The sequence below is a fragment of the Cariama cristata genome, unplaced genomic scaffold (assembly GCF_000690535.1).
Source record: "Cariama cristata isolate BGI_N322 unplaced genomic scaffold, ASM69053v1 scaffold4443, whole genome shotgun sequence".
Lineage (NCBI taxonomy): Eukaryota > Metazoa > Chordata > Aves > Cariamiformes > Cariamidae > Cariama > Cariama cristata.
Genome location: NW_009607649.1, coordinates 16547 through 42779, shown reverse-complemented (window position 1 = coordinate 42779; position 26233 = coordinate 16547). Strand labels below are relative to the sequence as shown.

The following is a 26233-nucleotide window of genomic DNA, read 5'->3' as shown; positions in this document are numbered from 1 at the left end:
AATATAGATAATATATATATATTTTTATATAATATATCAAAGTTTAGAGTATAGATTAAAAAAATTATTCAACAGCTTTCTGATCTGAGGCATTCCTTCCTAAATATCGGGGTAAAACTCAGAGCCGTGGTCCATGCTCTGCAACATCGGCTTCTGATCGAGAGACGACATCCTGCTCAGCATTTCGGCCGACAGCGCGTAACTATTGCCCGACTTCTCCTCGAACCAACTATCTAGTGCCCTTTTGCAATCGAAGTTGGCAATGGGCGGCCCGTTAACGGCAATCGTCAAGAGATCACTGAGCTGCTCCAGTGTGAGCCGAGAGCGGTTGTTCTTGCGCACTCTCTGCAGGGCGGTGCGCCCCTTCTCACAGCAGGCCGATGAGGTGGGAAGGACTTTGAGGATCTGAACTATTTTATTTAGGAGGGGGAATCTCTGTTTGTATTTACAAATGTGACTGAGCAAGTCTTTAAAACCGTTTTTGGTATAATAATCCACCTTGAGTTCTCGCCACTCCATCAGCAGACTCCCTCGGGTGTCCAACCCCTCCCTGCAAACCTCTCTGGAAAATGATGGGACCGTCTCCAGGTGTTCAAATATTTGTACCATATCCTCTTTCCCATAGCTCATGAGCTCATCAGTGCTTCTGGGCCAAGCTGCAAGGTCAAATACCTGACAGGCCTTCACAAATGTCCGGCTACGGGAATCGAACCTTTGGGCCAGGATCACCTGGGTTTTCTGGCAGATCTTTTCTCTGATCGACTGGAATTTGGCTTCAGCCACCCGTAGGTTTTTCACAGCAATGCCATTAAAGCTTTCACGGAAGTTCTCCTCAAACTCCTGCAAGTACTCCCCGGGTGAGTCTGCTAGCCGGCTGATCTCCTGGATGGCCTCCTCGATTTTATCGTCCACCTGCGAGACAAGAAGGTACTCCCCTTGGAAGACGTAGGCGAGGCGTGAAAGCACAGCAATCACATCCAGCAGGAAGTAGATGAGTTTAATCGACTGGTAGTCCATCAGGAACTGCAGGAGGGCCAAGGCAATGGCAGATGCGTCCGCCCTTTGGGTCTGGCCACTGACATCTTTGAGATGGGCCACAACCTCAAGGTAATCCTTGATTAGAGCATTGAGCACGTTCTGCTCCCCAATGATCCACTTCACTGCTCGAATGTCCCCCAAGAACTCGGTCTCCTCGCACAGAGTGGCAGCAGTGACCCTCAACTCACACATGAGCCGGGGAGAGTAACGATAGAAACTGAGCAGTTGCTTCAAATTGTTTTCTAGCTCCTCCAGGCACGGCAGCTCCTTCCCACTGATTGCATCCAAAATTTCCAAGTGGGGCCTGTGCACCATAAAGGGCAGGCAGAGAAGCCAAGGCAAGGTCTTTCTGATTGTCATGAACAAGTTGGCTCTCAGGCTGGCGGTAATGTTAGCACCATCAACTCCCAAGCCAATAGTTGGCTTCTCATCCTGCAGTCGTATTCCCAGGCTGGAAAAAGCCCTGTCTAATGCTTGGAGGTAACTGTCTGTTGTAGAAAAGCCCAGTTCCTGAAGAGACAAGAATTCGGTTGCCGGAGGCCCATCGCTGCTTGTGTACTGCACATAAACCGCAACCGTGTCTGCAAGCAAGTCGTCGCTCTGCCCATCCAGAATGATGCTGAGGAAGGGAGACTGACGGATGCGTTCAACCAGGTCCTCTCGAAGAGCCCGGGCGATATGATGGATTAAGATTTGGCAGTCTCCCTCGTTCATGTATTGATCCACCACCTTGAGTTCACACTTTCTCAGTAGTTCTGCCAGAGGCCGAAAGTCATAGTAGGGCCTGCCCTCCAGGGCCAAGTGGTAGGCTGTATTGAAGAGCAGGGTCATATTTCGGCACATCTCTTCTGTCTTCTCTGGGTGCATCCTGAGCTTGTAAAGCTGCAGGCACTTCTTGTGGAGGTTGCTCTGGCTGTGAAGCTTTATCGTGTGTATCTTGAACTGCTTTGAGCCAATGATGAAGGCTGAAGTCCGAGAGGATTGCACTGTGTACTGCCTACAGACATGGCACCACATTTCATTCAATGTCGGGGAGTACCGCAGAAACCAAAACTTTTTAAGCCACTCTTGCTTGAACCGCCGTATCCTCCGGCCTGTCGCAGAAGACATCTTGGAAGGCTCGTCTGTAGCAGCAATCATGTCATTGGAAACCGATTCATCAGCAGAATCCACCTCTTGGTCATCGTCCTCCATGATGGTGGGAACAGAGATGATGCTTTCTGAAGCTGTAACAAAACAAAACAAAACAAAAAAAAAGGGAAAAAAATATGGTATTTACAAAGTTGCTGAGCTACAGAAGCATCCTACTGGTGACAGCAGAGCATTGCCTGATGAGCTGGCCACAGCCTGCCCTCTCCTGCCCACAGTGCACTATGGGTAGAATCTGAATCAAGGTTTTGAAGGGAAAATAAATCAATGTTTCTGCATATGAACTTTGTCTCCAACATGCCACAATGGATGGCAAAAGAAAGGACACTACATCCTGGCCACTTGCACAATACATGGTGTGACCCAAATATTCCCTTTGGTGAAGGCTCCTGGCTGCTCGACAGCCCGTTCCTGGAGGAAATTAAATGTATCTTCAGAAAGGGACACGTGGTTGTGTTAAGGCAGTGGAGGAAAGAGAGAGGGCTTTCCAACAAGGGACACAGCAGGACATAATTTCATACACAAAGAGCGCACATTTCAGTGCTACCACAGAGTCATTCAGACGTTCTTGGTAACATGTGAGGCACTGCGGAGGGGCTTCCGCTGAAAGAGAATGCATCAAAAATACAGCAAACAAACTGTCTGCAATGGAATGTCTTTTTTATTGGCAGTGCATTATCGATTACAACGGCAACAAATAGAGCAAGTTGTCATACAGAGTCTTTCCCAGACAGTGTTTTCCACTGTGCTCACAGCGTCAGCTCCTGGCCCACCCGGTCACAAAACCTGACAACGAACCTTCCATGGAACCACGTGTTCACCTGAATACTCAGAGCAAAACACTTTAGATGGGTACACAGCACACAGGCCTCTCACTACTCTCCTTAGGCAGAGTTTGGAGAACGCTGTTACTCGGCAAGGCTTACCTGTGGGGTCCGAGAACTCTTGGAGCTCGGGTACCTGGGGCGGTAACACGGCTGGCTCCGGTAACTTCCCAGATCTCAGCATGTCTAACTCGGCCTGCAGCTCCCGGATCTTCTTCTTCAGCCGGATGCAGTTGGGGCAGAAGGAGGTGGTGGGAATTTCGTGGGAGTTGCCTTGTGCAGAGGCCAGTGACAGCTCGGTTGGGCTGTCTGCTTTGAGTGACAGGGGCTCCTCTTCCTCGTCTTCAAGGATGCCCACCTCTTTGGCTGAGCTGAAAGAGGAACCGTGGCGGACCTTCCATTCCCCCTCGCTCCGGTTTCTGCTGAGGCTCAGGGAGCCGTGCTGCATGGCACTGCCACACCGCTCAAAGATGTCTTCAGCCTGGTATTTAGACGCTTTTCTGATGGAAAGTGGTGTACTTGTCGCTAACTGGTTCTCTTCAAATTTGGTGGACTCCAAAGAAGCCTCCAGAACGTCTTTGAAGATGAGGTCAATTTTTTTTTTCTTTGTTTGGGGGTGGGATTCCCCCTCGTCACAGCTGCGCTTGTAGGGGCTCTTTCCTTGCTTTAAGGTGGCGAGCTGGAGTTGCCCCCTCGTGTCCTCTTGATTTTCCACATTCTTTTCTGACTTTTCCCTCTGTAACTTTTTGTCTCCTAGAAAGGAAAATGAGGGGTGGGGATTATCACCGGGAACCGAGCAACATCCCTCAATCTAAAACTCAAACAAAAAAAGAACAAAAAGTCAGGCCGAATCCCTGCAGGTCTGCACGTTGCGTTACAAACCAGGGAACTGACACAACTCAGTGGAAACCGAGACTTGCGAGAGGAGGAGCCCTGCTAAGGGGCACGTCTGCAAAAACAGAGACAGTCCTGGGTAGCCACAGCGGAGTAGAACCCACACACTTTAAAGAGAAGAGAAACTACAGGCAGCTTGTTTAACCTAACAGTATAACCAACCTGCGCTGGAAGAGGACTACGAGGTGAACAACTGATCACGGTGGAACCTAACACCCAGAACCCAAGCGCCATTTCGGCTGGCTGGAAGACCTGTGCCTGTTTTGACTTGGTAAAAGGTATCGAGCGTACAGTAGTGCAGCAAGAGATTTGGACCATTTCATGATAACCCCAGCGTCTGTGCATGCCACGGCACAAAGTTTGCAAGCCCCTTTACTCTCATTCAGTTTGGAGGCTGCTCCAGAAATGCAAAGGCAAAGGAGTAAAAATAACTCGTACTCTTAAACCCCAAGGTACTCATTGTCAACTGAGCTACAACGGGTGAATGCCCTCCAAGGATGGGACATCTAGCTTGTCCCGGTGGAGTCTAAGAGCGTGGCCATTCAGTGATTGCAAAAAAAAATAAAAATAAAAGCAACCTCATACAAATTATTAATCGCTTAAAATAAAGGGAATAGCCAGATTTCCTTACCTGGAAATTCAAAAGACGATAGGTTTGTCTCAATTTCCATCATTCTTCTATCTTGTAAATAACTTCAAGCATTGATGGCTTCCCAAACAAGACGCTGCTTTATGCTGAGTTTTGGTTTTGTTTGCTTTTAAAGTGTATTCATGCTTTCATAAGAGTTACGGAGCAAAAGCTACCATTCCCTCTCTAAGGAGAGCAATGCTAAGAATGCAGAAAAGATGCAAGACTCGAAACAGTTAGAGTAAGGCACTGTAAAAAGGGCTGGCCTGAATGAGAGGGATTTTGCACTGGGTTTGGATGCTGGCTGGCACCCCCAGCCACTTCTTGAGTGACTCCGTAACAACAGATCTCATTTTCAACACATTGACGAGAATTTCTATGGGCAACGCTTTGAGTCTCTGTCTTAGTATTTCCCCTGGTACGGACTAGAGCAACTACTGGCAGAGGCAGGGATTTAGAGAATGGATTCTTCTTCTTTCTCTGTGATTTTTGCCCTCAACCAACCAAGTGGTTCAGCCCTATGGAAAAGCTAGGAATCACAGGATGATCCCTGATATTACTGTTCTCAACTCCATTGATGAGGCGGGTCAGAAACTACCGACATAAACAAATCCTGGGAACCACATTATTTTTCTGTGAGTTAATAAAGTGTGCCACTTCACTCGACAAGCTCATCTGCAGGGGATTTGAAATCTTTTAAATAGAAAGTGTCTCAAGAGATGTTGGTTGAGTCCCTGACCCTCTCCCAGTGCCCTCCCAGCCGAGGCTCCGCTGTCTCTCGCAAGTCTAGCGACAGCCCAAGCGACACTCCGTTTTAACAACGTCTCTGCGCTCCTTTTGCAAACGCAGGCTGAGCCCAGTTTGCTGCAGGATGAGCTCACGGAGACGTCAGAGGGTTTCTAGGATGCTCTCTGCAGCCACGTAGGTTTCTACCTGAGTGTGTGGTAGGCTATGGCGGGTCCTGACGAGCCCAGAAGCAGATCGTCACCGCACTTGTAGCACAGAGCAGGCTGTGAGTTACCGTTTCAGCTCCCGCAAACCATGACACCACGACAAACCATGACTAAAGGCATGTCTGTATGGCAGGGCAGTAGCTCACAGCCTTGGTGCCCCTCCAGAGTAGCTGCTCCAAGGGCACAGTCTTTCTGTATTTTCAGAAAGTACTAAGCCATCTGGACAACTAAGGTGTGCATGTTATGCAGAAAATCACTGCAGTCTGTACCTAATCCCTCAGTGATGTTCATTAACATCAAAAAGCACATTCGTACCCATGTTAATTCAGACGTGGGACTTGCCCAAGTACAGCCACCAAGACGTAACACTGCAAGTGCGCAATAACTCTAAGGTGATAGAGGATAACCAGCTTTTTCAGGACATCTTGTCCACCCCACGATTAGAGAGGAGACACCTTTTACCAAGTCAAGGCAGCAACAGCAGCTGTGTAATAATATACACGGAAATCTTAATTAGAAAGTTATATTTAGTGTGGCTGCCCTTCTGAGGCCCTGCCATTCTGTGGCTAGGTCTGGAAAGAAATGGCCTTAATTAACTTCGGGTATCAGCATTGTATAGATGAACAGATGCATGAAGAATTTTTGCCTTCCTCTAAAGCTTCCTATTTTGCTGACATTACACTGACCTAAAGGACCGCTGGGTTTGTTCCAGCATGACTACTCTTAAGATAACAGTTTTTATCCAGGGAAGAATCAGTCTGACAAGCACAAAGCCTCCTGTACGTTGTACACGCACTCTAAGGTTGTGAGACTAAGGAGTCTCTAGCTGATGTCGCGCTGATCCCAAATTATCTTTCTGAAGAAAGAGGAGATAAATTAAGCGAGGAAAACGGATGTACAAACACACCAAGGAAATCTCTCTTTCATATGCACACAAAACCAGCCGGAGCTCCCTCAAACAGGCTGCTTGCAGGAGCCAGAGAAAGCAGCACGTTCAGAGGAAAAAACTAAAATGTTGGTGGGATCACCAGATTGGCAACCTTCAGGCCAGAAAGTCTTGTGACAGGGAAGCTCTGCAATCCCTGGGCTTGCCATCAGGCCCTTGCAGCACGCACACGACATGACACAACACGACACATGACATGACATGACACAGCCCAAATCTTTCTTTCATGATCTCCATGACAGTGGTTATCTTATTCTTCTTGTACACCCATCCATCCATGCCACGCAGAGCTGGGGGCTCTCACTCAGAGATGCTCTGCTTCTAGAACTGCCGCTGTCCTTGCACAACCTGTGCTTCGCCTACTTCACCCACCGCACTCGGTCCAACAAGTGTGGCAGCCCCAGGGGATCGGGGGAGAGGGTGGAAAGGGAGGGGACTCACCGCTCGTGAGATTTCTGTTGATGGTCTCCTGGGACATACTATGCAACCGCTTCATGTAATCCTCACTGTACCAGACCCGCAGCTTCTCCCCAGGTCGGATATCACGGCAGGCACGGAAGTAAATCCTCTCGCTGTGCTGGAAGGCCATCAGGTTCTGCTCCCTCTCCTCCCTGGAGATGACCACGTACCTGAGAGTGAGGTGACAAGGCAGGTGTGAAGCACACACTTCTCTCCTGTGCCCCCCCCTTGCACCAGAACGACAACCATGATGAAGCCAGAATGATCTTCAGAGAGAGCCATCAACACAGCCAGACTGGAAAGCATGGAGTTCTAAGTAATGGTGTGCAAATTGCCAGAGGTACAGGACAACGAGCATGGACACCCAGGGAACACTAAGCCAATGGGTCCGTTTCTGCTGGGGAAGAGACGACAACAACGTACATCCAACCTGAAGGTGTATCTCTGCCAGTAAGGGTGACGCGGACTCCCACGGGCAGAAATATCTTTGCCTAGTGATGGAAACAAGGACTTCTGGTCTACCCACCATCCCTTCACATCCCAGGGCCTCCTCCCTTGTTCTCAGGAACATCCGGCATATGGCAGGATCCCTCTGCCTGTCTTTTTCCCCAAAACACCATCTTTCTTTTTAGTAGATACCAGATTTCCTTGCTTCTCTCCTCTTGGGCAAGCAGAACTGAGATACTCAGGACAGAAACATGGACACCTAATGGGCAAGGGGGTATTCGCTGGTTGTCCAAAAGGAAACCAAGGATATGGCAGTACTGGAAGGTTTTGCACTTGGGTGTTCAGTGGGGTGTGACGTAAAAATACAAACAGTCCTGCAAATGGAAATCCCAGTACGATGTTGTGGGGATCTCCTGGCAGTGCTGACAGAAAGACCGCTTTCTGGGCATGGGATCTATTTTCCTAATTTAAACCAGCTAAATTTCAGCTCAGCAGAAATGTATTAATTCCCACTCCAAGCAACTGGGCCTCTGCACAACTTGCTAAGACCGGGGTCTACAGCTAGGATCATATTATTTGCTCTCACACTCCTCGTGTTCTTGCTAGACGACATGAAAAAGGCTTGGTAATACTGGTTCCAGCTGCCACCAACACGAGCTCATAACAGCCGCCCAAGACCAGAAGGAGGCCCTGTCACGGCGCGTTCAGACCCAAAAGCAGATCTGAATGGTTCACAGCTAAAAGCTTTTCCTTCTCTTATGCCATATGCCTCTATTATATAGCACTCCTTGCTGCAGTAACATTAATGAAGGCAAGCAATATATGGCTCCTCTGACATCTGCTGCTACTAGTCCTTGTCCAAGCGTTCCCTTATAGCTCACAGGTATTTCTTTGGCTTAAGAAATCCCTCAATTTTCCCTTGAACGCTCTCCCCTTCTCCAGTCATACGCATGCACAGATGAAGACACAAGCCCACCTGCATGTCTTCACACTAACCCACATGCGTAAGGTCACAAACTTGGTGAAACTTCCCATAAAACAAAAAACAAGTCTGGGGTGTCTCAGACTGCCTGAGGCTCCAGCAATTCTGGTTTTCATGTGAAGCAACTGTGCACATGCCTGCAATCAGCTGTATTTTTCCTAATGTGTGCTACTCTGGATGCTCTGCAATCTTCAGTAATTATTTAAACAGCAGGTTCTGGCACTGCCAAAATTAGCCAAACATTGTCTTTTGTTAACCCTTATTTTACTTTTGATTACAAAACAAAGGAACTTTTGAAGCACCGGTTTGTGTATTTGAGAAGGAACGGAGGCCTGGACCAGTGCGGTGGGAAGGAGGTCCTGCAACGGCACATGGTCATCACTGCCAGGCTGTCACTTCTGGGGGTTAGCGATCACGCCACAAAAGGTGATTCAGGCATTCAGACAGCCATGAAGTACACAACCCTTGAGAGAACAGCAACGTGTTGCGGTCAGTCTGATGCCCCGTAGCACAGGAGATCCTAGAGGATACTCTCCCCAGTCTGACCAAAATGCCAGGATGTTTCCTCGCACCAGCTAAGGAGACCCTGCAGCTGCTCTGCATCCCGCTGCCCACCCATCAGCCAGAGCAATGACAAGATCGGGCTGTCCCTGCGAAGGAGCCTGGTTACCTGCAAAGATTTATCACCCTGAAGTTGCTCACAGCTCCTTAACACAACAGACAGGATCCCACATCCCCACATCCCCACAGCCAGCGGCACTGAGGAACTCACAGGACAGTGACAGGACGGTCCGGTGCATACCCAGCAAACTATATTTGACAGCAAGATTTAGAAAATTCTCTAAAACTCAACTTTGCGTGGGAAGGGGAGAGCCTGGTTAACTATTCCCACCAGGGCTCACTTTTATTATGAAGTATTTCATTAAACGTGAGCACGCTTTTCCTGTTCAATGCTCTCCTCCTGCCTCTAAAGCCCTCCAAGTTTCCACCGGAGAGTGTCCTTCAGCTCTGCAGCCCGTGTCCTGCAGCTCTGGCCATGTCCTGGAGCGGCGGGGAGCTGGGAGGAGAGGGGAGGCTGGAGGGTACAAGGTGCAGTAGTGCTGCAGCCCTGCGGCACGCCGCCCAGCCGCCCGCTCCCAGCCAGCCTCCGGCAGCGACCGGTGCTGCCCATTTCACCAGGAGGCATGAAGAATGCCCTTAACAAGAGAGTTGCGGAATAATCCGGTCACAAACATGGTTCTTCACTGCTGCTGGCAGCTAGTAACTGGTTTACGCTCCTAGAGAGGAAGTTTTACATCCGTGATACTTCCCTGAGGTAATGTAAACGGGGATGAGATCACCCACGTAAACGAACTGCTTTTGAACCAGTGCTGCCCAGCCCTGGCTCCAGTGACCCTAGAGCCACAAATGAGAGAGGTTACGAAAAATTGCGTAAAACCCAAATTCCACCCATTGGGCTAAGACGCCTCATGCCGCTCACTGCACACCACGGGTTAGTGGCAGGTGCTTTCCCGAGGCCGGAGGGAGTAATTCCACAAAACGGCAGCCTGCTCGGCGAGGCAGGGGCACAAACCACTTGCCAAGGAGAGACTGCACTGTCTGCCTTCACTGACACATCTTCCCGAGGCCGAAATGCTCATGTCCTGAACAACCCTTCCTACAAAGGCTGGAAAGCAGCCAGTCCCCCTTCCGATGCCAAACACTCAAGCTGGATTGAAGCAAGAAGGCTACCTCAGTTTAGACACCCGGCTGACACAAGTACTGCACCATGGATGCTTGCATAGCGGGTTTCCCAAGGGACCGTGAGCCCCAGAAGAGAAGCGGGGCCGGGACCGCTGTTGGGGCAGATCCAGCCACCTAGAGCTGCTCCTGTTCCTGCAGCGAGGCATTGCTACCAGCTGCAAGTAAGTCCTGCTCAGTCCCTGGGACAAGCCAGGCTCAAGACCACCACAGATTCTGCCCAGGCTACTCAGGACCAGCCTGGAGACCATTTATGATCCATTTGCAGCTATCAAGGCTTGGATCAACCCCAGGGCTGTCGGAGGCACAGCGCCTTGCTCTGCAGGGCTACCTTTCCCACAGCCTTTCTAGCTAGCAGCAAGAAAACATCCTCAGCTCCCTTTTTTCTAAGCCACAGCCCACTCAGGACACCAAATGGCCAAGTTTTGGGATGGCCTGGTGAGCATGCCCAGAAAAACGTCATGGTAATTTTTTGGCAGCTGGGACCATTCCTCTCCAGGAGGGGAATCAAGCAGTCAGTGAGGAGGAAGGAGAGCCCCGCAGCCCTCCCCATCACCAGGATTTGCCCCATGCCTCTCCCCTGCCCCTCCATTGCTCACCCTCCAGCTGGCCCCGGGGGCGCTCCGCTGATGCCCTGCCAGGGCAGAGCACCACAGGGAAAAGGCCATTGGCCTTTCCCAAATTAACGTCGGGGACAGAGCCAGGGCAGGAGATCCCATGCAAGAGCTGCCACCAGGCCAGGCAGAAGCCACAGGGTGCCATACCCGCAAACCCTGCCTCAGCTCTCCGACGCCGAGTGCCTCCAGGAGATCCAGCATCTGTGACGGACTTGTTACCAGGCACAAATTACACCAGAGAAAACAAATGACTCGACAGCAGCTGTGTTAAAAGTGTTCTATATATTTATTGCATTCTTAACAAAAATACTTTTGAAGAGAGAATTTTTTCAGCATGTACAAGACATGGAGACACTGGGGTTGAGCACAGCAGTTTGCTTTGACACAGGCACTTACTTCAACAGCCAGTTAACATGATGGATACAGGAGGAAGCATCCTTTGCGAGCCAGTACAGAAAAGCCACTCCACCGAGGGGTCTACACAGGGCAGGAGGTATGTCCCCGGATCTGGGCCAATCTGTAATAGTCCACAGAGGAAACTGGGGCAGACATCAGGCAGTTTATAGTACAAGGTCCTTTCTCCTGACCAGAACCCAGCCTTTGAGGGTTTGTGTTGAAGGCTGCGCATCCTGCACCAGGATTCTCACTCTAAAGGCGTCCGTGTGGGTAAACTGATGGCAGCGACGATGCCAACTCCCTCCAGCGCCCAGCACCTGCGGGAGTCTCCTCCTCTGCAGACCTGAGGGTTCCCAGAAGGGATCCCCCTGGACATCATCGGAGGAGCTAATCCTATCAGTCTATCCATGGGAGAACATCAGCAGGGACCAGATATTATAAAAATATAAAATACTACTTCTAATATATAGCAGCAGCACTATATTGACTCAGAAAGCCTTTAAAACATATCACCTTTTTTTTCAGTTCTCTGTGATTCATAAATTAGATCCACTTCTACCAGATTTCCCAATCTTCCCTTCAACTGAAGAGAGACTGTGACTTTTGCAGAACACAAATGTTACAACAGAAGTAAAAGGACATCCCCAGAGCAAGGTGAGCAAGTGCTGCCCTGGTCTGGCACCAGCACATTGAGGAATGTCCTCTGCGTGAAACCAGCATGGTCAGGAGGTTTTTCTCCTTGCCAGACCTCAACTTCCTTAAACAAGGGCCTTTTACCACACCACTAAAAATAAATTACTTGAATTAGAATTACAGAACAATTAAAAAGAAAAAAGGAAATGCACATCAGGAATGACTGACACAGCAGACATACAGTGAACTTTCCAGAAGTGCACTATACTTTCAAAGGCCAGGTCAGACAGGTTAAAGAAGATCCTTCAAGATCACATAAAACAAGCCATCCTTCTGCCGTACTGTGCTGCCTATGTTCAATTCTCACTGAAGTTTGTACAACTTTTTGCCCAAGTCCATAACCTCGACATGGCATGACGATGCACATTCATATTAACTTCAATAGTTTCCTGCAACCCACCTCCACGTACAACAGGACAGCCCGGAGAGCAGCAGCGTGCTAACTGTGTGTGGGTAACACCTTGGCCCTTTCCCCTGCTGAAGTGTATCATGATAATGGTCCAGATTTTTCCAGAGATAGGGGCAGCACGGTAGGTACAGATGTGCAAATCAAGGAGACAAACACGTTGTAAAAAAGCTGCCACGTAAGTTCTCACCACCTGAGGTGACATTATTAGAGCCTAGTTTCAGAATCGGGGCTGTACGTGGGAACCTCATGCAGCACTAAAGCGATTCAAGTGTTGCAACGCAGTTCTTTCTTGCATCTGTATGGGGAAAGAAAGCAGTACAAAACCGACAGGTCTAAGATTTTAACCTACAGAGCTGTGAATTGAGACTGTAAATTCTTCACGATAGGAGAACACTGTACAGATCCCACCCTAAATAATGTTGAGGGAGTGCAAAGTAACTGTACTGAAGTTGACAGAATTACAGTGATACAAAACCAGACTGTTCCCGAGGTCAGCAGCAGAACCCTGTACCTTTCCTTGTTTCTGTGCAGTCTCACATTTTGAAGAGGGTGAGGTGGTTCAAAACTGAAGATTATAGCACTCAAGAAAATAATATAATACAATTCTCTTTAAGTGTTGTCATATTATGAAATAATCGTATTTTAACTGCGATTGTGAAGGGTAGGTAGGCGTTTCAGACTGGAGCAGACAAGGATATAAGCGCATGTAGTACTGCAGGATCCAGACACATGCCACAGCCGCCCTCCTCAGCAGTCTACAACCACACAGTGCTCAGCCCTGTCCTCTTGTCCTCAGCATCGTGCCTTCTTCCCTCCCCTGCACAAGCTCTGCTTTTACACTCCCCCGTCCCCAAACCTGTGCATAAGTCACAGTAAGCCCTGGATTGCCCATTATTGCTGAACGCAAGATAAAAATAATGAGCAATAAGAGTCTTTAGAGCCGTAAGGATGTACCTCTGCACAGTGCATATACTAATTTGCAGGAAGACGATGGGAAGGCAGCAGTAGGGTAAATTTGTGGATTGATTGCAAAGGGAGCTCTGTGGTACACTGTCTCAGTAAATAACGTTTCACAGGCACAAGAAGAGATCAAGATAATGATTCCTATTGCAGCTCTTAGCTTATAGAGTATTCAAAGCATGAGGAAGCCAGTGAAAACTCCTAACCTCTATGAATAGAAAGATGTTCTACATCCCAAGCTCTGTAAGATTTGAGATTCCTCTTTGCCGTTGCAGAGGGCCAGCCCTACTATCCAGCTGCCATAATTCATACTGCTCTGTTAGCTAGCAGGGGGCTGGAGGGGTTGGGGCGGCTGTTGACCTTCCCCACAAAGTATTGATACACACAGAGAGGCCATGTGAGCATGCAGCAGCTCAGGAAGGGGCACCCTCCTTTACTTTATATGATGTAGACTAAAAATGGTGTTTTCTCTTTCGTGACCTGGTAGTTCGTGCAGGAGTCGTCTGTTTTGGGGGGTTTTGGTTAGACTCTGCACTGGGCTCAGGGGGCTGTTTTGAGCAAGCTGCTTGCAGAAGAGACCCCTGCATGACACTAGGATCCTGTATCCTATGGAAAGCCTGGACCCCATCACGGATTTCCGATAGGGTCTGGCACATTTGGCCAACCTGGCTAGTGAGGTCAGACATCCTCTGCCCGATGACATGCATGGTGTCTGCCATGTCTCTGTGAATGGCCACCAGCTCCTGGCAGAACTGCCTGAACAGGTCTGTTTGCTGCGTGTGGGAATGGAGAAGCTGGCGATCGAAGCTGGAGAGGGGTGGGCTCCTTGTGCGGGGGCGCGGGGGTCTGCAGGACGAGGCGGTGCGTGGGGATGGACGGTGCAGTTCCTGCCTTTGGTTGGTAGCTTCCAAGTGCTCCGATGAGGAAGAAGTGTGGAAGAAGGAGGGCCCGGAGAGCTGGTTGACTCCTGCACTGGCCCTCTGCAGCGATGAGAAGCGGTGTTCCTGAGAAGTGCCTGGCATCTCTTCATCAGCTTAAAGAGAAGAGAAAGCATGAATTATTAATATGAAATCCCTTACAACTTTGACTTCTGTTTCATGGTATCTCAAAGCACATGAAAAAATGGTTTTGCCCTCCCCCCAGTCTGCCAGTTGAGACAAGCCTGTAGCTCCTGATGCGTAACTCAGTATGCACGTGCTGCAATGTTAGCATCTGGGTGAAAAGCTTAGCCATAAGAGGCCTGAAGAGCAGGCGAACCCAGTCAACCGAGGAGGAATCCAAGCTGCCATGGTATCCTGTACACAGCATTGTTCATTGCTAGAATATAAATCCATTTCGGACAGTAGCAATGACTCCCCTTCCCCAAAACCGTAAACAGCTAGAACACTCAACATTTTGGAGAGACAAAGGTTCCAGGCCTTTGGTCCAGTCTCGGAACACCCTGATGCAATCGGTTCCTCAGGCCAAAACCCTGCTCCCGTGTCATTTCTTACACCCTCCGCACTGAGAAAAGCATAGACGTAATATTTGCTGCTCACAAAGTCCGTACCGCAAAGCCACTATGTGGTTTGGCATCACTAAGATAACCAGGCAGTCAGGCGTAGCAGCAACAGGACCCTATATTAATCGGGCAAGTGTACTTGATGCAGAACCAAATCCAAAGCAAAACACCATGGGAAAGTTCTCATTAGTCTGATGAATTATCTAGTGACCTGCCAGTTCACGGGTACAGGCACATCAAGAGTAAGAAGAGACGATACTTCACTTGTTGCAGCTGCCCGCTATCTCCTTGCCCAAGCTGTATTCATTTTACCTCTGAAATAGCGCAACTGGTTTCCAAGACAGATGCAAAGAATGACCAAGTTCCCCTTTGTCAGTTCTTGAAGATTTTTCTCCTTGCTTTACCACTAACAACATTACTTCAGATATGAGATAAGACCTAATGCGGTAGGACAGTGCAACCCATGAAGTGTTAGTTGGCTCACTTCCCGAGAACTTATCCCCTCTTTCTCTCCTTTGTGTCCCTAAAAGCTCACGGACCGAGAAGCTGCACCTTCACACAAGAAAACCGTATGTACGCAACTGGGGAAAGAACCTGCAAAAAAGCAGCTTGTGATGCAGCACTGGAAGGTGTTTGAGAATTGTGGTGTAAGAAGATTAACTTTGAAAACAGGGCCAGTAGTTTCTTAAAAAACAGTGAAGAAGGGAGTCATTGTCATCTACCTTTTTCACAGCACTTGTGCTGAGCCTTCAAGACCACTAGTGAGAAATCATTTGTGGCCTGGCCTCAGAGCATAAACACCCGTGGTCACCGAGAGCCCCAACAGCCCTCTTGGAAGATGGTTACCGTGCAGTCATCCATTAGTGACTGGCACATGACTCTCAGCTTGACAGCACTGCTGTTTTATTGGGGTGCATGCAAGATGAAGAACTCCTAATCCTTTACAAACACTTTTTCACAGACTGGAGGTAGTTGCACTTCGACTACAGATGTTCCCTCACTTGCAGGATTAGTTCAGACTTACGACCCATTAAGGAAGCGGAATCTGAACAACGTCTACCCTTAGAAGACAGTACGGAAAAGGACTAGATAAAGAAGATGATCTTAACTTGGAAATAGCTTTCCCTCAATCCATCTTAACGCCCCATGATCACCAGAGCAGGCTGTCTTGAAACCAAACACGGCAGTAGGACCTGGCTTGATGGGCAACCCAGCATCTCACAAAAACACACAACACTCTCCTGGTGTCAAACTGAGATATGCAAGCATAAGACAAAGATGTGTTAAGGCAATGATACTTACAGCTTGTTGACGGGCTGTCAACCACGTCCAGATCCGCTCTCCGGAAGCCGTGCATCTGGCGTGACGAATGCAGCGTCGACTCGATGGCTCTCTCGTGGGCGGTCAGGACGATGGCCGAGGGCCGCCCCGTGCTGCCGGGGCTGGAGAGGGACCTCTGCATGAATGCCAGTTTGTCCTTGGTCCTTCTCTTCATGTCGTCCCATCTGTGTTTAATGTCTTTTACAGACCTGGGGACCTGGCTGACTGATGTGATCTGCCTGGCTATGCCTTCCCAGATCTTGTCCCTGTCAGCATGGGATAGACGCATTGTCTCCCTCCCAAACAGCATGGCTTCATTTCGGGTCACCTCAGTGACCAGAATGTCCAGTTCTTCCTTGGAAAACTTGGGCTTCCTCTTTCGTTCAGTCATGTTCCTTGGGTTGAACATCCCACAAAGCACAATTGGGTAAAGGAAATCAGCGCAAAGCATCCCCCTGCATCCAACCACTTGGCCACTGCAGCACTGGGGCAGAGGAGTTCGGTGGGATCCAGCTCCCCCCACCCGCAACAACCTCTCAGTTTTCCTCAATCGCACCAGGAAAAGGCAGCCGTTTTGTTTTTAAGAGGCAATTTTCAAGCTTAAGAAAAAAACACACCAAGCGACACTAGTGTGAAGGAGCCTTCTCAGCTTTACAGTTAAAATGAAATTTTACACTTCGTCTGATGCCCTGACTTAACGTATGAGAATTGCAGTACAGCCTCACATCGCTTGCCGCAGTTTGTGCACAGAAAAAAGCGTGAGAACTCACAATCACGGTGATGAATTAGCTTCTAAGGTGATGTTGCTCGAAAATGGGTTCTTGAGGAAATTTAGAGGCCTGAAACAGATCTTATTGTTCTGCCTGGCACAACATGCAATGGAAACTTTTACACCACCCTTTCTGTTAAAACTTGCAGGATGTCATGCAAAGGCTCCATTAAATTGGATTTTTTTTTTCAGGGGAGGGAGATTTCGACTAGACTCACGGGCAATTTCTGCAACTCGCTTTTCCTTAGGAAAAGTCTTTTCTTCAGCACCAGGGGTACTGCACATCCAGCGTTTGTCTGCTTCACAGCAGGCTTTTGTTTCACCCAGAAATAGTTGCCGTTTCCCATTGTTCTCAAAAGGAATGAGGCCACCCACTTGCTTTTCCTGGCTAGGCTTTGCTGTCACTGCTGCTGACAGGAGCCCTGCACCCACTTTTTCTGGTGTTTCAAATGAACGCAAGCCTCAGCCCATTGAGAAGAAGAGGCAGCCATCCTGAGAACAAGCAGTTTTGTCCAAAGCAGGGGGAGTGTGTTAATTTTTCCAGCCACAGCCGAAGGAAACTTTAAAAATAAACAAAACATTAGTCCTAACTATGGCTTTTTATTGGGAGGAAAAAAAAAACCGAAGGCAGCAGATCTATTCAATAGGGAAGGAGAAAATACGCTGTGTGAACATGCAGTTTTGCACCGAAACAAGGTGGGATTGCGGACAGGGGAATAATCCGCAGCTTGGGCAATGGACACCTATGTGTAAGTGTGCAGAACAGCATGGAAGAGATCAGAGGCCACGGAGGAGCAGAACTGCTGGGAAAACTTAGTGTATGCCTTGATCTGAATTACAGTAAAGTGAAGGAAAAGGCCAAAATGGTTATTCTACTGCTACATATTACAAAAGACTGCTTTTACACATCTTCAAACAATTAAAAGCAGGGATGTCAGGGACTTTATTGAAAGAGGTCAACCTTTTTGGTGCTCACATCATAGAGTTCTTAATATTTTAAAAGGAAGTTCTCAGATCGAAGTCTACATCAGCATGGAGTTACGGTGGAGAACACAACAGTCAGCTGAGGTAGAAGACTTCAGTGTCGATATAAAGTGCCCCCAAAAGCTGTCACTACAAGTCTAGAAAATTAATGTTTAAAAAGAATATTAAGATGTACATATAAGAAGTAAGACAGCTTGATGGTTAGGACACCTAACAACCGTAACTCTGAAGTGACACCATGGGAGGGAAAACCTGTTGGCTTCCCGATGTGCTCGTTTTCTTTCTGCTTATGGTCCCAATTTAAATGAAACCAAAGTTGCCATTACTAGTAGATGGCATATTTTGTTTCACTTAATTTGGGACCTGTTGTTAGTATCTTTGCAATGTTAAGGGAATAAACTCCGGCTGGGATAGTTCAGACCCTCCTCTTTCCAAAAATTACATTTAAGCCTAAAATCTCAGCTGAATACCCTATCTCTCGCAGGCAGATTTCAGCCACCCCAAAATACTTTCTGAAAAGTTGGTATCAGCAAAGGCCTCAGCAGTTTTCCCCACTTGGCCCACGTTTGTGATGGCCCCGCTGGCACCTCCGCAGAGACGGGTGCCTTTCAGCGCTGCCGTGGCCCGGCAGAAGAGAGGTGGTTTGGGATGCAGTCGTGTGAAAAGTACTTGTGGGCTGCGGACTTAAGAAAAAACCTGCAGAAAGGCAGAGTGACCCTTGTCAGATGTCATTCTGCTTTCTCCTTCAGTGCCGTTACAGTGCTGTTTAACAAATCTCACTGACACTGCTGCCCTCCATTGGGGTAAGTGTCAGAAGCTGTTAACCTTGCTTAAAGCTGGAAAACCAGTAGGAAACGCTGCTCAAATCCAAGCCATGTACTGGGAGAGCTGGGAGCTAAGTGCACAGATGCATTTCACTGGGACAAACCTAAATGCATCCTTGAGATACTGTTTTGGTGAAGCTTTACTTATGGAGGGATAGAAGGAGCGCTTAGGGAAGATGGCAATGAAATGATGGAGAGCCAGCAAAGCACTTGCTACACGGATCTCAAGGGAAAAAAAAACAAAACCAAAAACCAGACTTAAAAGGAAAAAGGAGCTCAGGAGTTCTCACAGCTGAACACTGGAAGGAGGGAAAAGGCTACATGGAACATTAAGCAAGGGAACAGTTACGGTTTGATTTTTATCACATTCAACAAAAACGAATGCGATAAATGTATATTCTCCGTAGGTACCCAGGACTGCACAGTATTATCCGTGCCTCCCCGTGGTGGAAGCAAACCTCCACTGACAAGCTGCTCTGGTGAAAAGGAGCGACAGTATTTTGCAAAGCACCCCTGGGTAAGGATGAGCTCAGAAAAGAGAAGTCCCTCCGGAGCTGCTCAGAGCCGCTGGCGGGGTCAGGAAACCTGCACCCCTCACAGCTGCTGTCACTAGCAAAGCTGCACCGGTGGGGAATTAGAGCCCTTCTTGTTCTTCCCAGACAGGGTATCCCATCGAGTGCACTTAGGTCAACCTGTGGTAGACCTAGATATTCAGATTTCAGAGTCTCCACTCATTTACTCCAGCATGACTTGGGTCAAAACAATTTAAGATAACTTAAGTATTCCAATAGCAAACTCACCACACAATGAGTAATGAGTTCTAGCCAGTTTTAATCACTAAGTCAATCAATGTTAGGCTCCCAGCAGGGACATTAACCTCATCCTCATAAAAATGCAGACAGTATTACTGTCAGAGAGATCTCTTTCCCCTCATGCACTTCGCTAGCATGCAGGGTGTCCCTAGGAGCAGTCACTGATATTTGAAAATACCTGGGGGAAATACTCCGGGGATGCTGTGTGGGTTTTACCAAGCTCCAGAGGAGCCCCAGCTGTGAGGCTGTGAATTCACACCTCAGCCCAGGTCAATCTGAAAGTGCGAGACAGTAGAGCTATTTCTTAAAAAACACACCTGACGTTGTAAACTACGCGAACAGTGGGCATTTCATGATCACTCCGCAACGATACCAACCAACTCTGCTTTTCTCGGCCTCTAAGAAACAAATGTATATCTTTTCCCAGGGCTTTGAAGTAGTTTTTTTACAGTCATCACAGCCCTGCAGTACTTTAGGATCCCTTTGCTCTGCATAAATTTCAGTCTGTAACGGATAAGAACATTTGCTCCACTTGCTGCAGGGTAACAGAGACCAGTTTATGAAGTTCAACAAAATGACTTGTGCATAGGCTGGTGACTTTTACTCCCTCTGAACACATGCGTAGACACAGTAACCCTGACTTTTTTTAAACTTTTATTTTTAAAAGATCCTGTAAAGTCAAAAGAGCAGCTCAGTACTTAAAAGATCTACTGATCTATGTTGGTCCAGTTTTGAGCAGGTCGTTGGAGCACCTAACCAGAGCTCCCTTCCACGCTCTATTATTGTATGAAGATCAAATTGCAGACATCTCCATTATAAGGAGATACAGGAAAACTTACAGAACAGTCTTGCTCCCCGTGACCTCTTTGTTACTATGTTTGGAGGGGAAAAGAGGCAGAGGGGAAGGCAAAGGAGAAAGAAGTGAGGAAGTCTTGCACCAGCCTTTTCACGTGGGCTGAGGGAAAGGATGAATTTGAACTGTGCCAAAAGCCGGAGAACTCAGGTACTCACGTGTAAGAAGGGATACAGACTATAAATGCCCAAACTAGCCTGGAAACCCCCCATATAAGGCACTTCAACAATTCAGTTAAGCACCACCAATTTGCTGGTACTTGCTATCCTGCATCTCAGTCTGGCCCAAGTGATACATACACAGAGGGATGTTTCCTGGACTTTCTGAATTACTTCCATTTTTCGGTCAGCTCCACTTATTTTTTTTTTAAAGAAGTCCCCAACAACTGAGTAACAGAATTTTTTCAGAAGTAACCAGGAACAACGGCTGGTTCTGCACAATCCTTCAGAAGCCCCAAGAACTCCCACCAGCAGCAGTTTATGGTTGTGTCCGAGAAAGCACCAATTTCGCTTGAGGTTTGATGTGATCCGTCGTAATCGGTCACCCTGAGCCCCCAGAAAAATGAAAACAGAGGAAGAGGTTTGCACACATCCCTGCAGGTTAAAGCCACAGAGTTTTCAGAAAACACTGGAAATAACCGTGCTTTACTCTGGACGGAGATGAAGGGTGCGTTATTCCTGTGCCAGTGGCCAGCTTAGGAGAACGTGCTCCCAGCATGAGGAGTTTGTCTTGACTGACTGACTGACGAGGGAAAGGGCAAGAGGATTTTACCATTGCCATGCCATCTGCTACACTTCGTACTCCTTCCTCTCTGTCATCCACTGCCCTGGGTAAACAGTCACTTGAAATCAAACCAGCAAGTGCTGCAGCGTACACATTGTCCTCAGTGGGAACATGAAAATGGACTCAGACGTGGTAGTCAAACAACAAAAAACAATAGCCAGATCTACAAGAAGAGAGAGGAGTCAGCCCACGCTGCCCTCCCCATGCCATACCCACCTACCCAGAGGGTGAGTAGATCTGCTTTGCAAAGTACTCCATCTGTGAGTGATGGCAAAGAGCACCATCTGAAAAACAAAAAAAGCGCTGTCTACAGCGTCCTGGAAGTACGGTTTCTGGGGGTAATCTCCATGACAGGTCATGTCCTAGCACAGGGTATCGAGTGCACCCCTGTTTGGAAGCTGCTAACGAAGAAAATCAAGGCTTTTTGAGGACCACTGTCTCCACTTGAACTGTCAGTCAGACTCTACGCAATACAGCTATTAGAAGCAATTTTCAAGAGTAAAACCAGAAAGATCATTAAGACTGGTATAGCCTGCACAGGTCCTTTGTTACGCCCTTCCCCAGAAGAGTTGCAAACATCCCCTTTCCACAAAACCGTAACTGCTTTGCCGTTCACGGTTGTACAGAATGGCCCAGACCACACTCATGTCGAGACATAACCATGGCACATACAAGTTTAGACAAGAACATTCTGTTCTTTGGTGCTGGGACCACGACTAATGCCCATTTAAATCCAGACATCAAGCTTATGTTCATGGCAGCAGGAAGAAAAGTTCATCACAGGATTTTTGCTTTCCAAGACTGTGTTTTCCCCCAGCTTCACTGTCATCCAGATCACATAAAGATCCAAATCTAAGCAGAAAAACCTCACTCTGATATTTTAACTTTGCATCGTTTAATTCCAAGATATATGTCCCCCTACCTATCCGTCCACTGTACCACTGCTTCTTTTTGGAGTGACAACTCCAGCCTCAGCCCAGGTCTAGCGTTTTCTCTCCTCCAGCAGTGAACAACTTTAACAGCTGAAATTCTTACAGAAAAATGAGATCCTTTGCTGAACTTTAAGAACGTAAGTGTCAGAACAGCTGCTATCCATGTGAAGACTCAAATGCAGCAAAAGTGGTGCAACCAGCTAGGTCAGTCTTGCATCTACCTGTACTTCCTAGACAGGAAAAATCCTAGACACCCAGGCCAACAAATCAGTTATAATTCCCACGCTGCTTTATTCTTGTATGAAATGTCTTCTTGACAACAACTGCTTCCAAAATTCACCCCTGTAAACAGGACTGGTCCGAATGTGGGACGGGCCTCAGTACACAGCAATGTCCCATGCTGGTGATTCACCATACGCACGAGGCACTTGAGTGCTTTGCCTCTGCCTCAGGAGGTTGCAAGAGTGACCTACATTTTGCAGATATATGCCAATACTTGAAGGGCTGCATCACGGTTAAACAAGTTCCCTTACTGCTGCAGTTAACAAACCAGAGCCAGCCCTGACTGGGATTTGGGTTCTGCTCTGTTGAGTCCCGGGGCTGACAGAGGGAATACAAGGACATGCATCATTTCTGAGTTCAGAGCTGCAGTAACTCACTCCATGTTTCTCCTAAAGTAAAGCTGACGCTACCAACGACAGCCACCACACACAACTGTTTCAAGTAAAGCCCAGAAAGAAAACAAAAGAAGCACCTCTTTCAATGGCAAAGGATAAAAAACCCCAAACAGAATCAAACGTTACCTTGGGGATAATGCAAAGCATTTTGCAAATATTTGAACATAAAGTAATAAGAAAAAAATGAAAAAAATGGAGTGAGACCTGTCAGCGTTTGTAAGAGCAGATAAATAGGATCATCTTTATAATTTGTCCTCATTCCAGAACATAGCCATCCTCCGTACACACATCCTTGTTTTAGTCCCTTTCATTGGATCTGACTCCAAAGGATTCTCGTCACAATAAATACGGAAAGAGCACAAGCACACCCTTTACAGAAGGGGTTGTGGCATTTTCGTTTGCTTTTGTGTCACACAAAACAAGACGGAGTGTTCGACGGCCTCTCTCTGGAAGACAGAGCCCCAAAAGGGAAGGCAGAAGAGAACTGGACTCACCTCATCCAGTTTGCTTTGGTTTCATCTGTCCCATCGATGGATTTGTAGCGGTTGTTCTTATCAACGATCTGTGGAACAAGAGAACAGATGCAGCAGGTCAGCTAGCTGGTCCAGACAGGAGAAGGTCTACGACTCTCAAATCACTGCTTCAGTTCCAGCCTTAAGTCAGGACATGAAACTTTACGCCATGAATCTCAGGTCTCCCAGTACTACAGGCTGCTGCCCTGGATATGTGCGTGGAGGCGACTCTGAACTGACTAAGAGGCACTTTCCTATGTACAAATATCCATGATGCACAACTATGGATGTAGCTGACAAGACTGTTAACAGCCCTGAGATGCAAAAGATTAACTTCCCTTTCAGGACAGGGCTGAGATACACATTTATTTTACAGAGAGAAAAGCATGAGCAGCATTTTGTATCAGCAGCTTTCAATTTTCCTCCCACCTACAACTCAAGTCCCACATCTCATTTCTTATAGTAATTAACATCCGTCAATCTAGCGACATCTGTATCTCATAGGCTAACTGAGGCCTGTAGTACTAGAGGTAAGAAATACAGGGTTTGGTGCTGGAGTCTGCACGTAGATCAGCTCCTGATGGACTGGATCTCTTTCCTGGCCTCCTGGGCCACCTGCTCTGCTCAAGCGGGCTGGGAAGGAGTGTTGCAGGCCCATGAGAGAGTTCTGCCGTCTCTAGATACAATCCTTCCTCCGTCCTCAAAATGATGAGCGGAGCAGAGAAAGGTACTGGAGGAGCCCTAGAGGTTGAGTGGGGATGGAAGAACATGTCAAGGGGGAGAGCAGAAGCAAGCTCTGCTTCCTACAGCTGTGAACTGAGCTCAGGTGCCATAGCACACTTATCTATAATCTTAAGCTGTTAATAATTGTTGGAGGTCAATGTTCGCCTACTGCCCATGTGGGTCAGTGGAAGATCTTCAGAGAAGGGGGAAGATGGATAAGGTTTGGCTCCACAGGCATGCAAGCCCCCCAGCTCTGAGCCACAGGGCTGGGGAGACGTGTCACTCACCAGCCACGAGAAGAATCCTGCGGACTTGTCCTGGCTAGAGATCTGCCCCTCGTATGGCCCGAAGATGTGACCTTTGGGGATCACCTCATTCATACAGCGCACGTCGTTCTCCCCGTTGGCCTCTTTCACCACCTCCATTCCAGGTGGGATGGTCAGCGCTGCCCGGTCAGGGATGCCAACAGGCACTGGGGTGTCAGACACAAACACCGGAGGACCGTGGTTCGGGCACTCATCCACAAAGTACTCTTGGCAGGACTCGCAGACTGTGGGTGCGAGGGGAGCAGGGGTTACGCTGGGCAGATGTGATGCCCATACGGACTCACGCACCTCATAGGACACACAGCGCTCAGGCCAGTACGCCCCAGTTCCCCATCCTCCTCCCAGCCTGGCTGAGCCCCTTCCCCAAAGCCTGGCCTCCACGCACGCTGACGCTTCCCCAGTTGCTCACTTGTTTCGCCACACGTCTCTCAAGAAGGGCTCTGCCCCAACCTATGCCTGCCCAACCAACGCCTGTGCTTGTCTGAGCCCTGGTGCCCTACACAGATTTGCCACCGATGGCTGCACGCACAGGGATAGGCTCTGTCACCATCCACTGTGGCCTCCTTGCACATCCCTGGTTAGCAGCCATGTCCTCAAGTCGAAAGGTCTGATTCCCCACACCCCAGAAGGGAGCTAAAACAAGTATGCCTTAAAATAAATACCCTCATCGTACAGCCTTCATTCTGTGCTTGGGATAGAGAGAGCATCCCCAGGCACTTGCCCTGTGCCCAGACAGGGAGTCAGGCCTACAATTGGATATTCTGTAGGTATGCCAACATAACTGGCACCAGTTTTCTTTCCCAGAATACGGGGGTGAAAGAGTTGTTGTCTGTGCAACGCTCCCTTTGCAGTTTCTGAGTTCAAGTGTCTGGGTTTTGCAGACTCTTGGGTTTTTCCCATGCACGTTTTCATGTTTCCAGCACGCTTTCCACCTACCTCCCTACCGCTGCATAGCCCCAAGACGGACAAGATGCTTTTGTGCAACAGCCTCCCTATCAAACGTGTCGGTCTTTTCAAGAAAGCATGCAAATTTGTGCCTGGCTCTTTTCTTCCCTGCTTCCCACCCCAAACCAGCAGTGCACCAGTGAGAAAAGACCTAAGTCTATACAAGCGGTGGCATTGTTTTTGCCTCACTCACAAGACACTTACACCAGAAATCCACTTGCTGAAAGCTCTTGGTCATGATCAAATCCCGTTTCCCTTTCAGTTTCTTGGGCTCCACCTCCATGGACTGCAGGTCAGGCCTTCCAGAGCTGGAGAGGGAACAACAGAAAGATGACATTAATCCACCAAGATGCTGGGACTACACGCAGAGAGGAGCAGAGGCAATGGGGCCCGACCAACTCTCTTAGTCCCCACACCTTCAGCAGAGAAATGATTCAACTTGCCATCCAACCTGCCAAAAGCTGGTACCTGAGACGGCTTAAGGCTAAAACCTACAGCAGGTAGCGGCTTCAGCTAGAGCACGTCCACACATGGCACACACCTGGCATGCCCCACGCCAGACAGGAGCGTGGCAGAGGGGATGCCCACCAGCAGAGAGACAGCATCGCTCTGCTACAGTGTTCAGCTGGGAAACCTCCTTTTTCCTTTTAAGTTTGGGGTGTGTTTTTTGTTTTCCCTTGAGGTCAGTGTAGCAACTGCTTTGCTGGCTCTCCATCATTTCATTAACGTTTTCCCTAAACGCTCCTTCTATCCTTTCACGGGAGATGTGCTGCTCAAAGGCAAGGCATCACCCTCAACGCATGCCAGCTCCGCCAGGTCTGATGCGAACTAGCGTACATAGCAGACATGTGCCTAGCACAGGAGTAGCGACCACCCGTCATCCACCTCAAGGCAGACCTCACGAGAGAGGGTTTTACTAACACTGAGAAGTTCAAGTATATCCCTCAAAACCAACTTTAAGCCGAGGGGAATGTGGAGAGAAGGGGGTTTGAGCACATCGGACCGAAGCTCAGCTGCGTACCAAGGCTGTCCATAGTCCTGGTCCCGGCGCGGAGAGCAGGCCTCTGTTTTTATCGTCACCATCTCCCCTAAGGAAGCTTGGGTCTGGATCAAACAGTCCTTCAAGTTTTCACTCAT

The 26233-nt window shown here is 48.4% G+C and overlaps 1 protein-coding gene across 1 annotated transcript; it reads right to left on the bottom strand.

The window, feature by feature from the left end:
* Positions 1 to 99: 99 nt before the first annotated feature.
* Positions 100 to 26233, bottom strand: PRDM11 (PR domain containing 11). The gene is made up of 7 exons (XM_009696792.1): positions 26118 to 26233; positions 25301 to 25404; positions 24113 to 24375; positions 23085 to 23152; positions 6874 to 7061; positions 3114 to 3764; positions 100 to 2264 (listed from the first exon to the last, which is right to left on the bottom strand). The coding sequence occupies exons 1-7, from the start codon at positions 26231 to 26233 to the stop codon at positions 100 to 102; spliced, it is 3555 nt and encodes a 1184-aa protein (XP_009695094.1).

What these genes read in the sequence shown, in the direction of transcription:
- PRDM11 (XM_009696792.1), bottom strand. Translation starts at nt 26,233, where the DNA reads ATGAGTGAAAACTTGAAGGACTGTTTGATCCAGACCCAAGCTTCCTTA. An exon ending in TCAGCAAGTGGATTTCTGGT is followed by an intron (nt 24,376 to 25,300) that starts GTAAGTGTCTTG and finishes TCGCACCCACAG; the next exon opens with TCTGCGAGTCCTGCCAAGAG. An exon ending in ACCAAAGCAAACTGGATGAG is followed by an intron (nt 7,062 to 23,084) that starts GTGAGTCCAGTT and finishes CCTCACTCTCAG; the next exon opens with GTACGTGGTCATCTCCAGGG.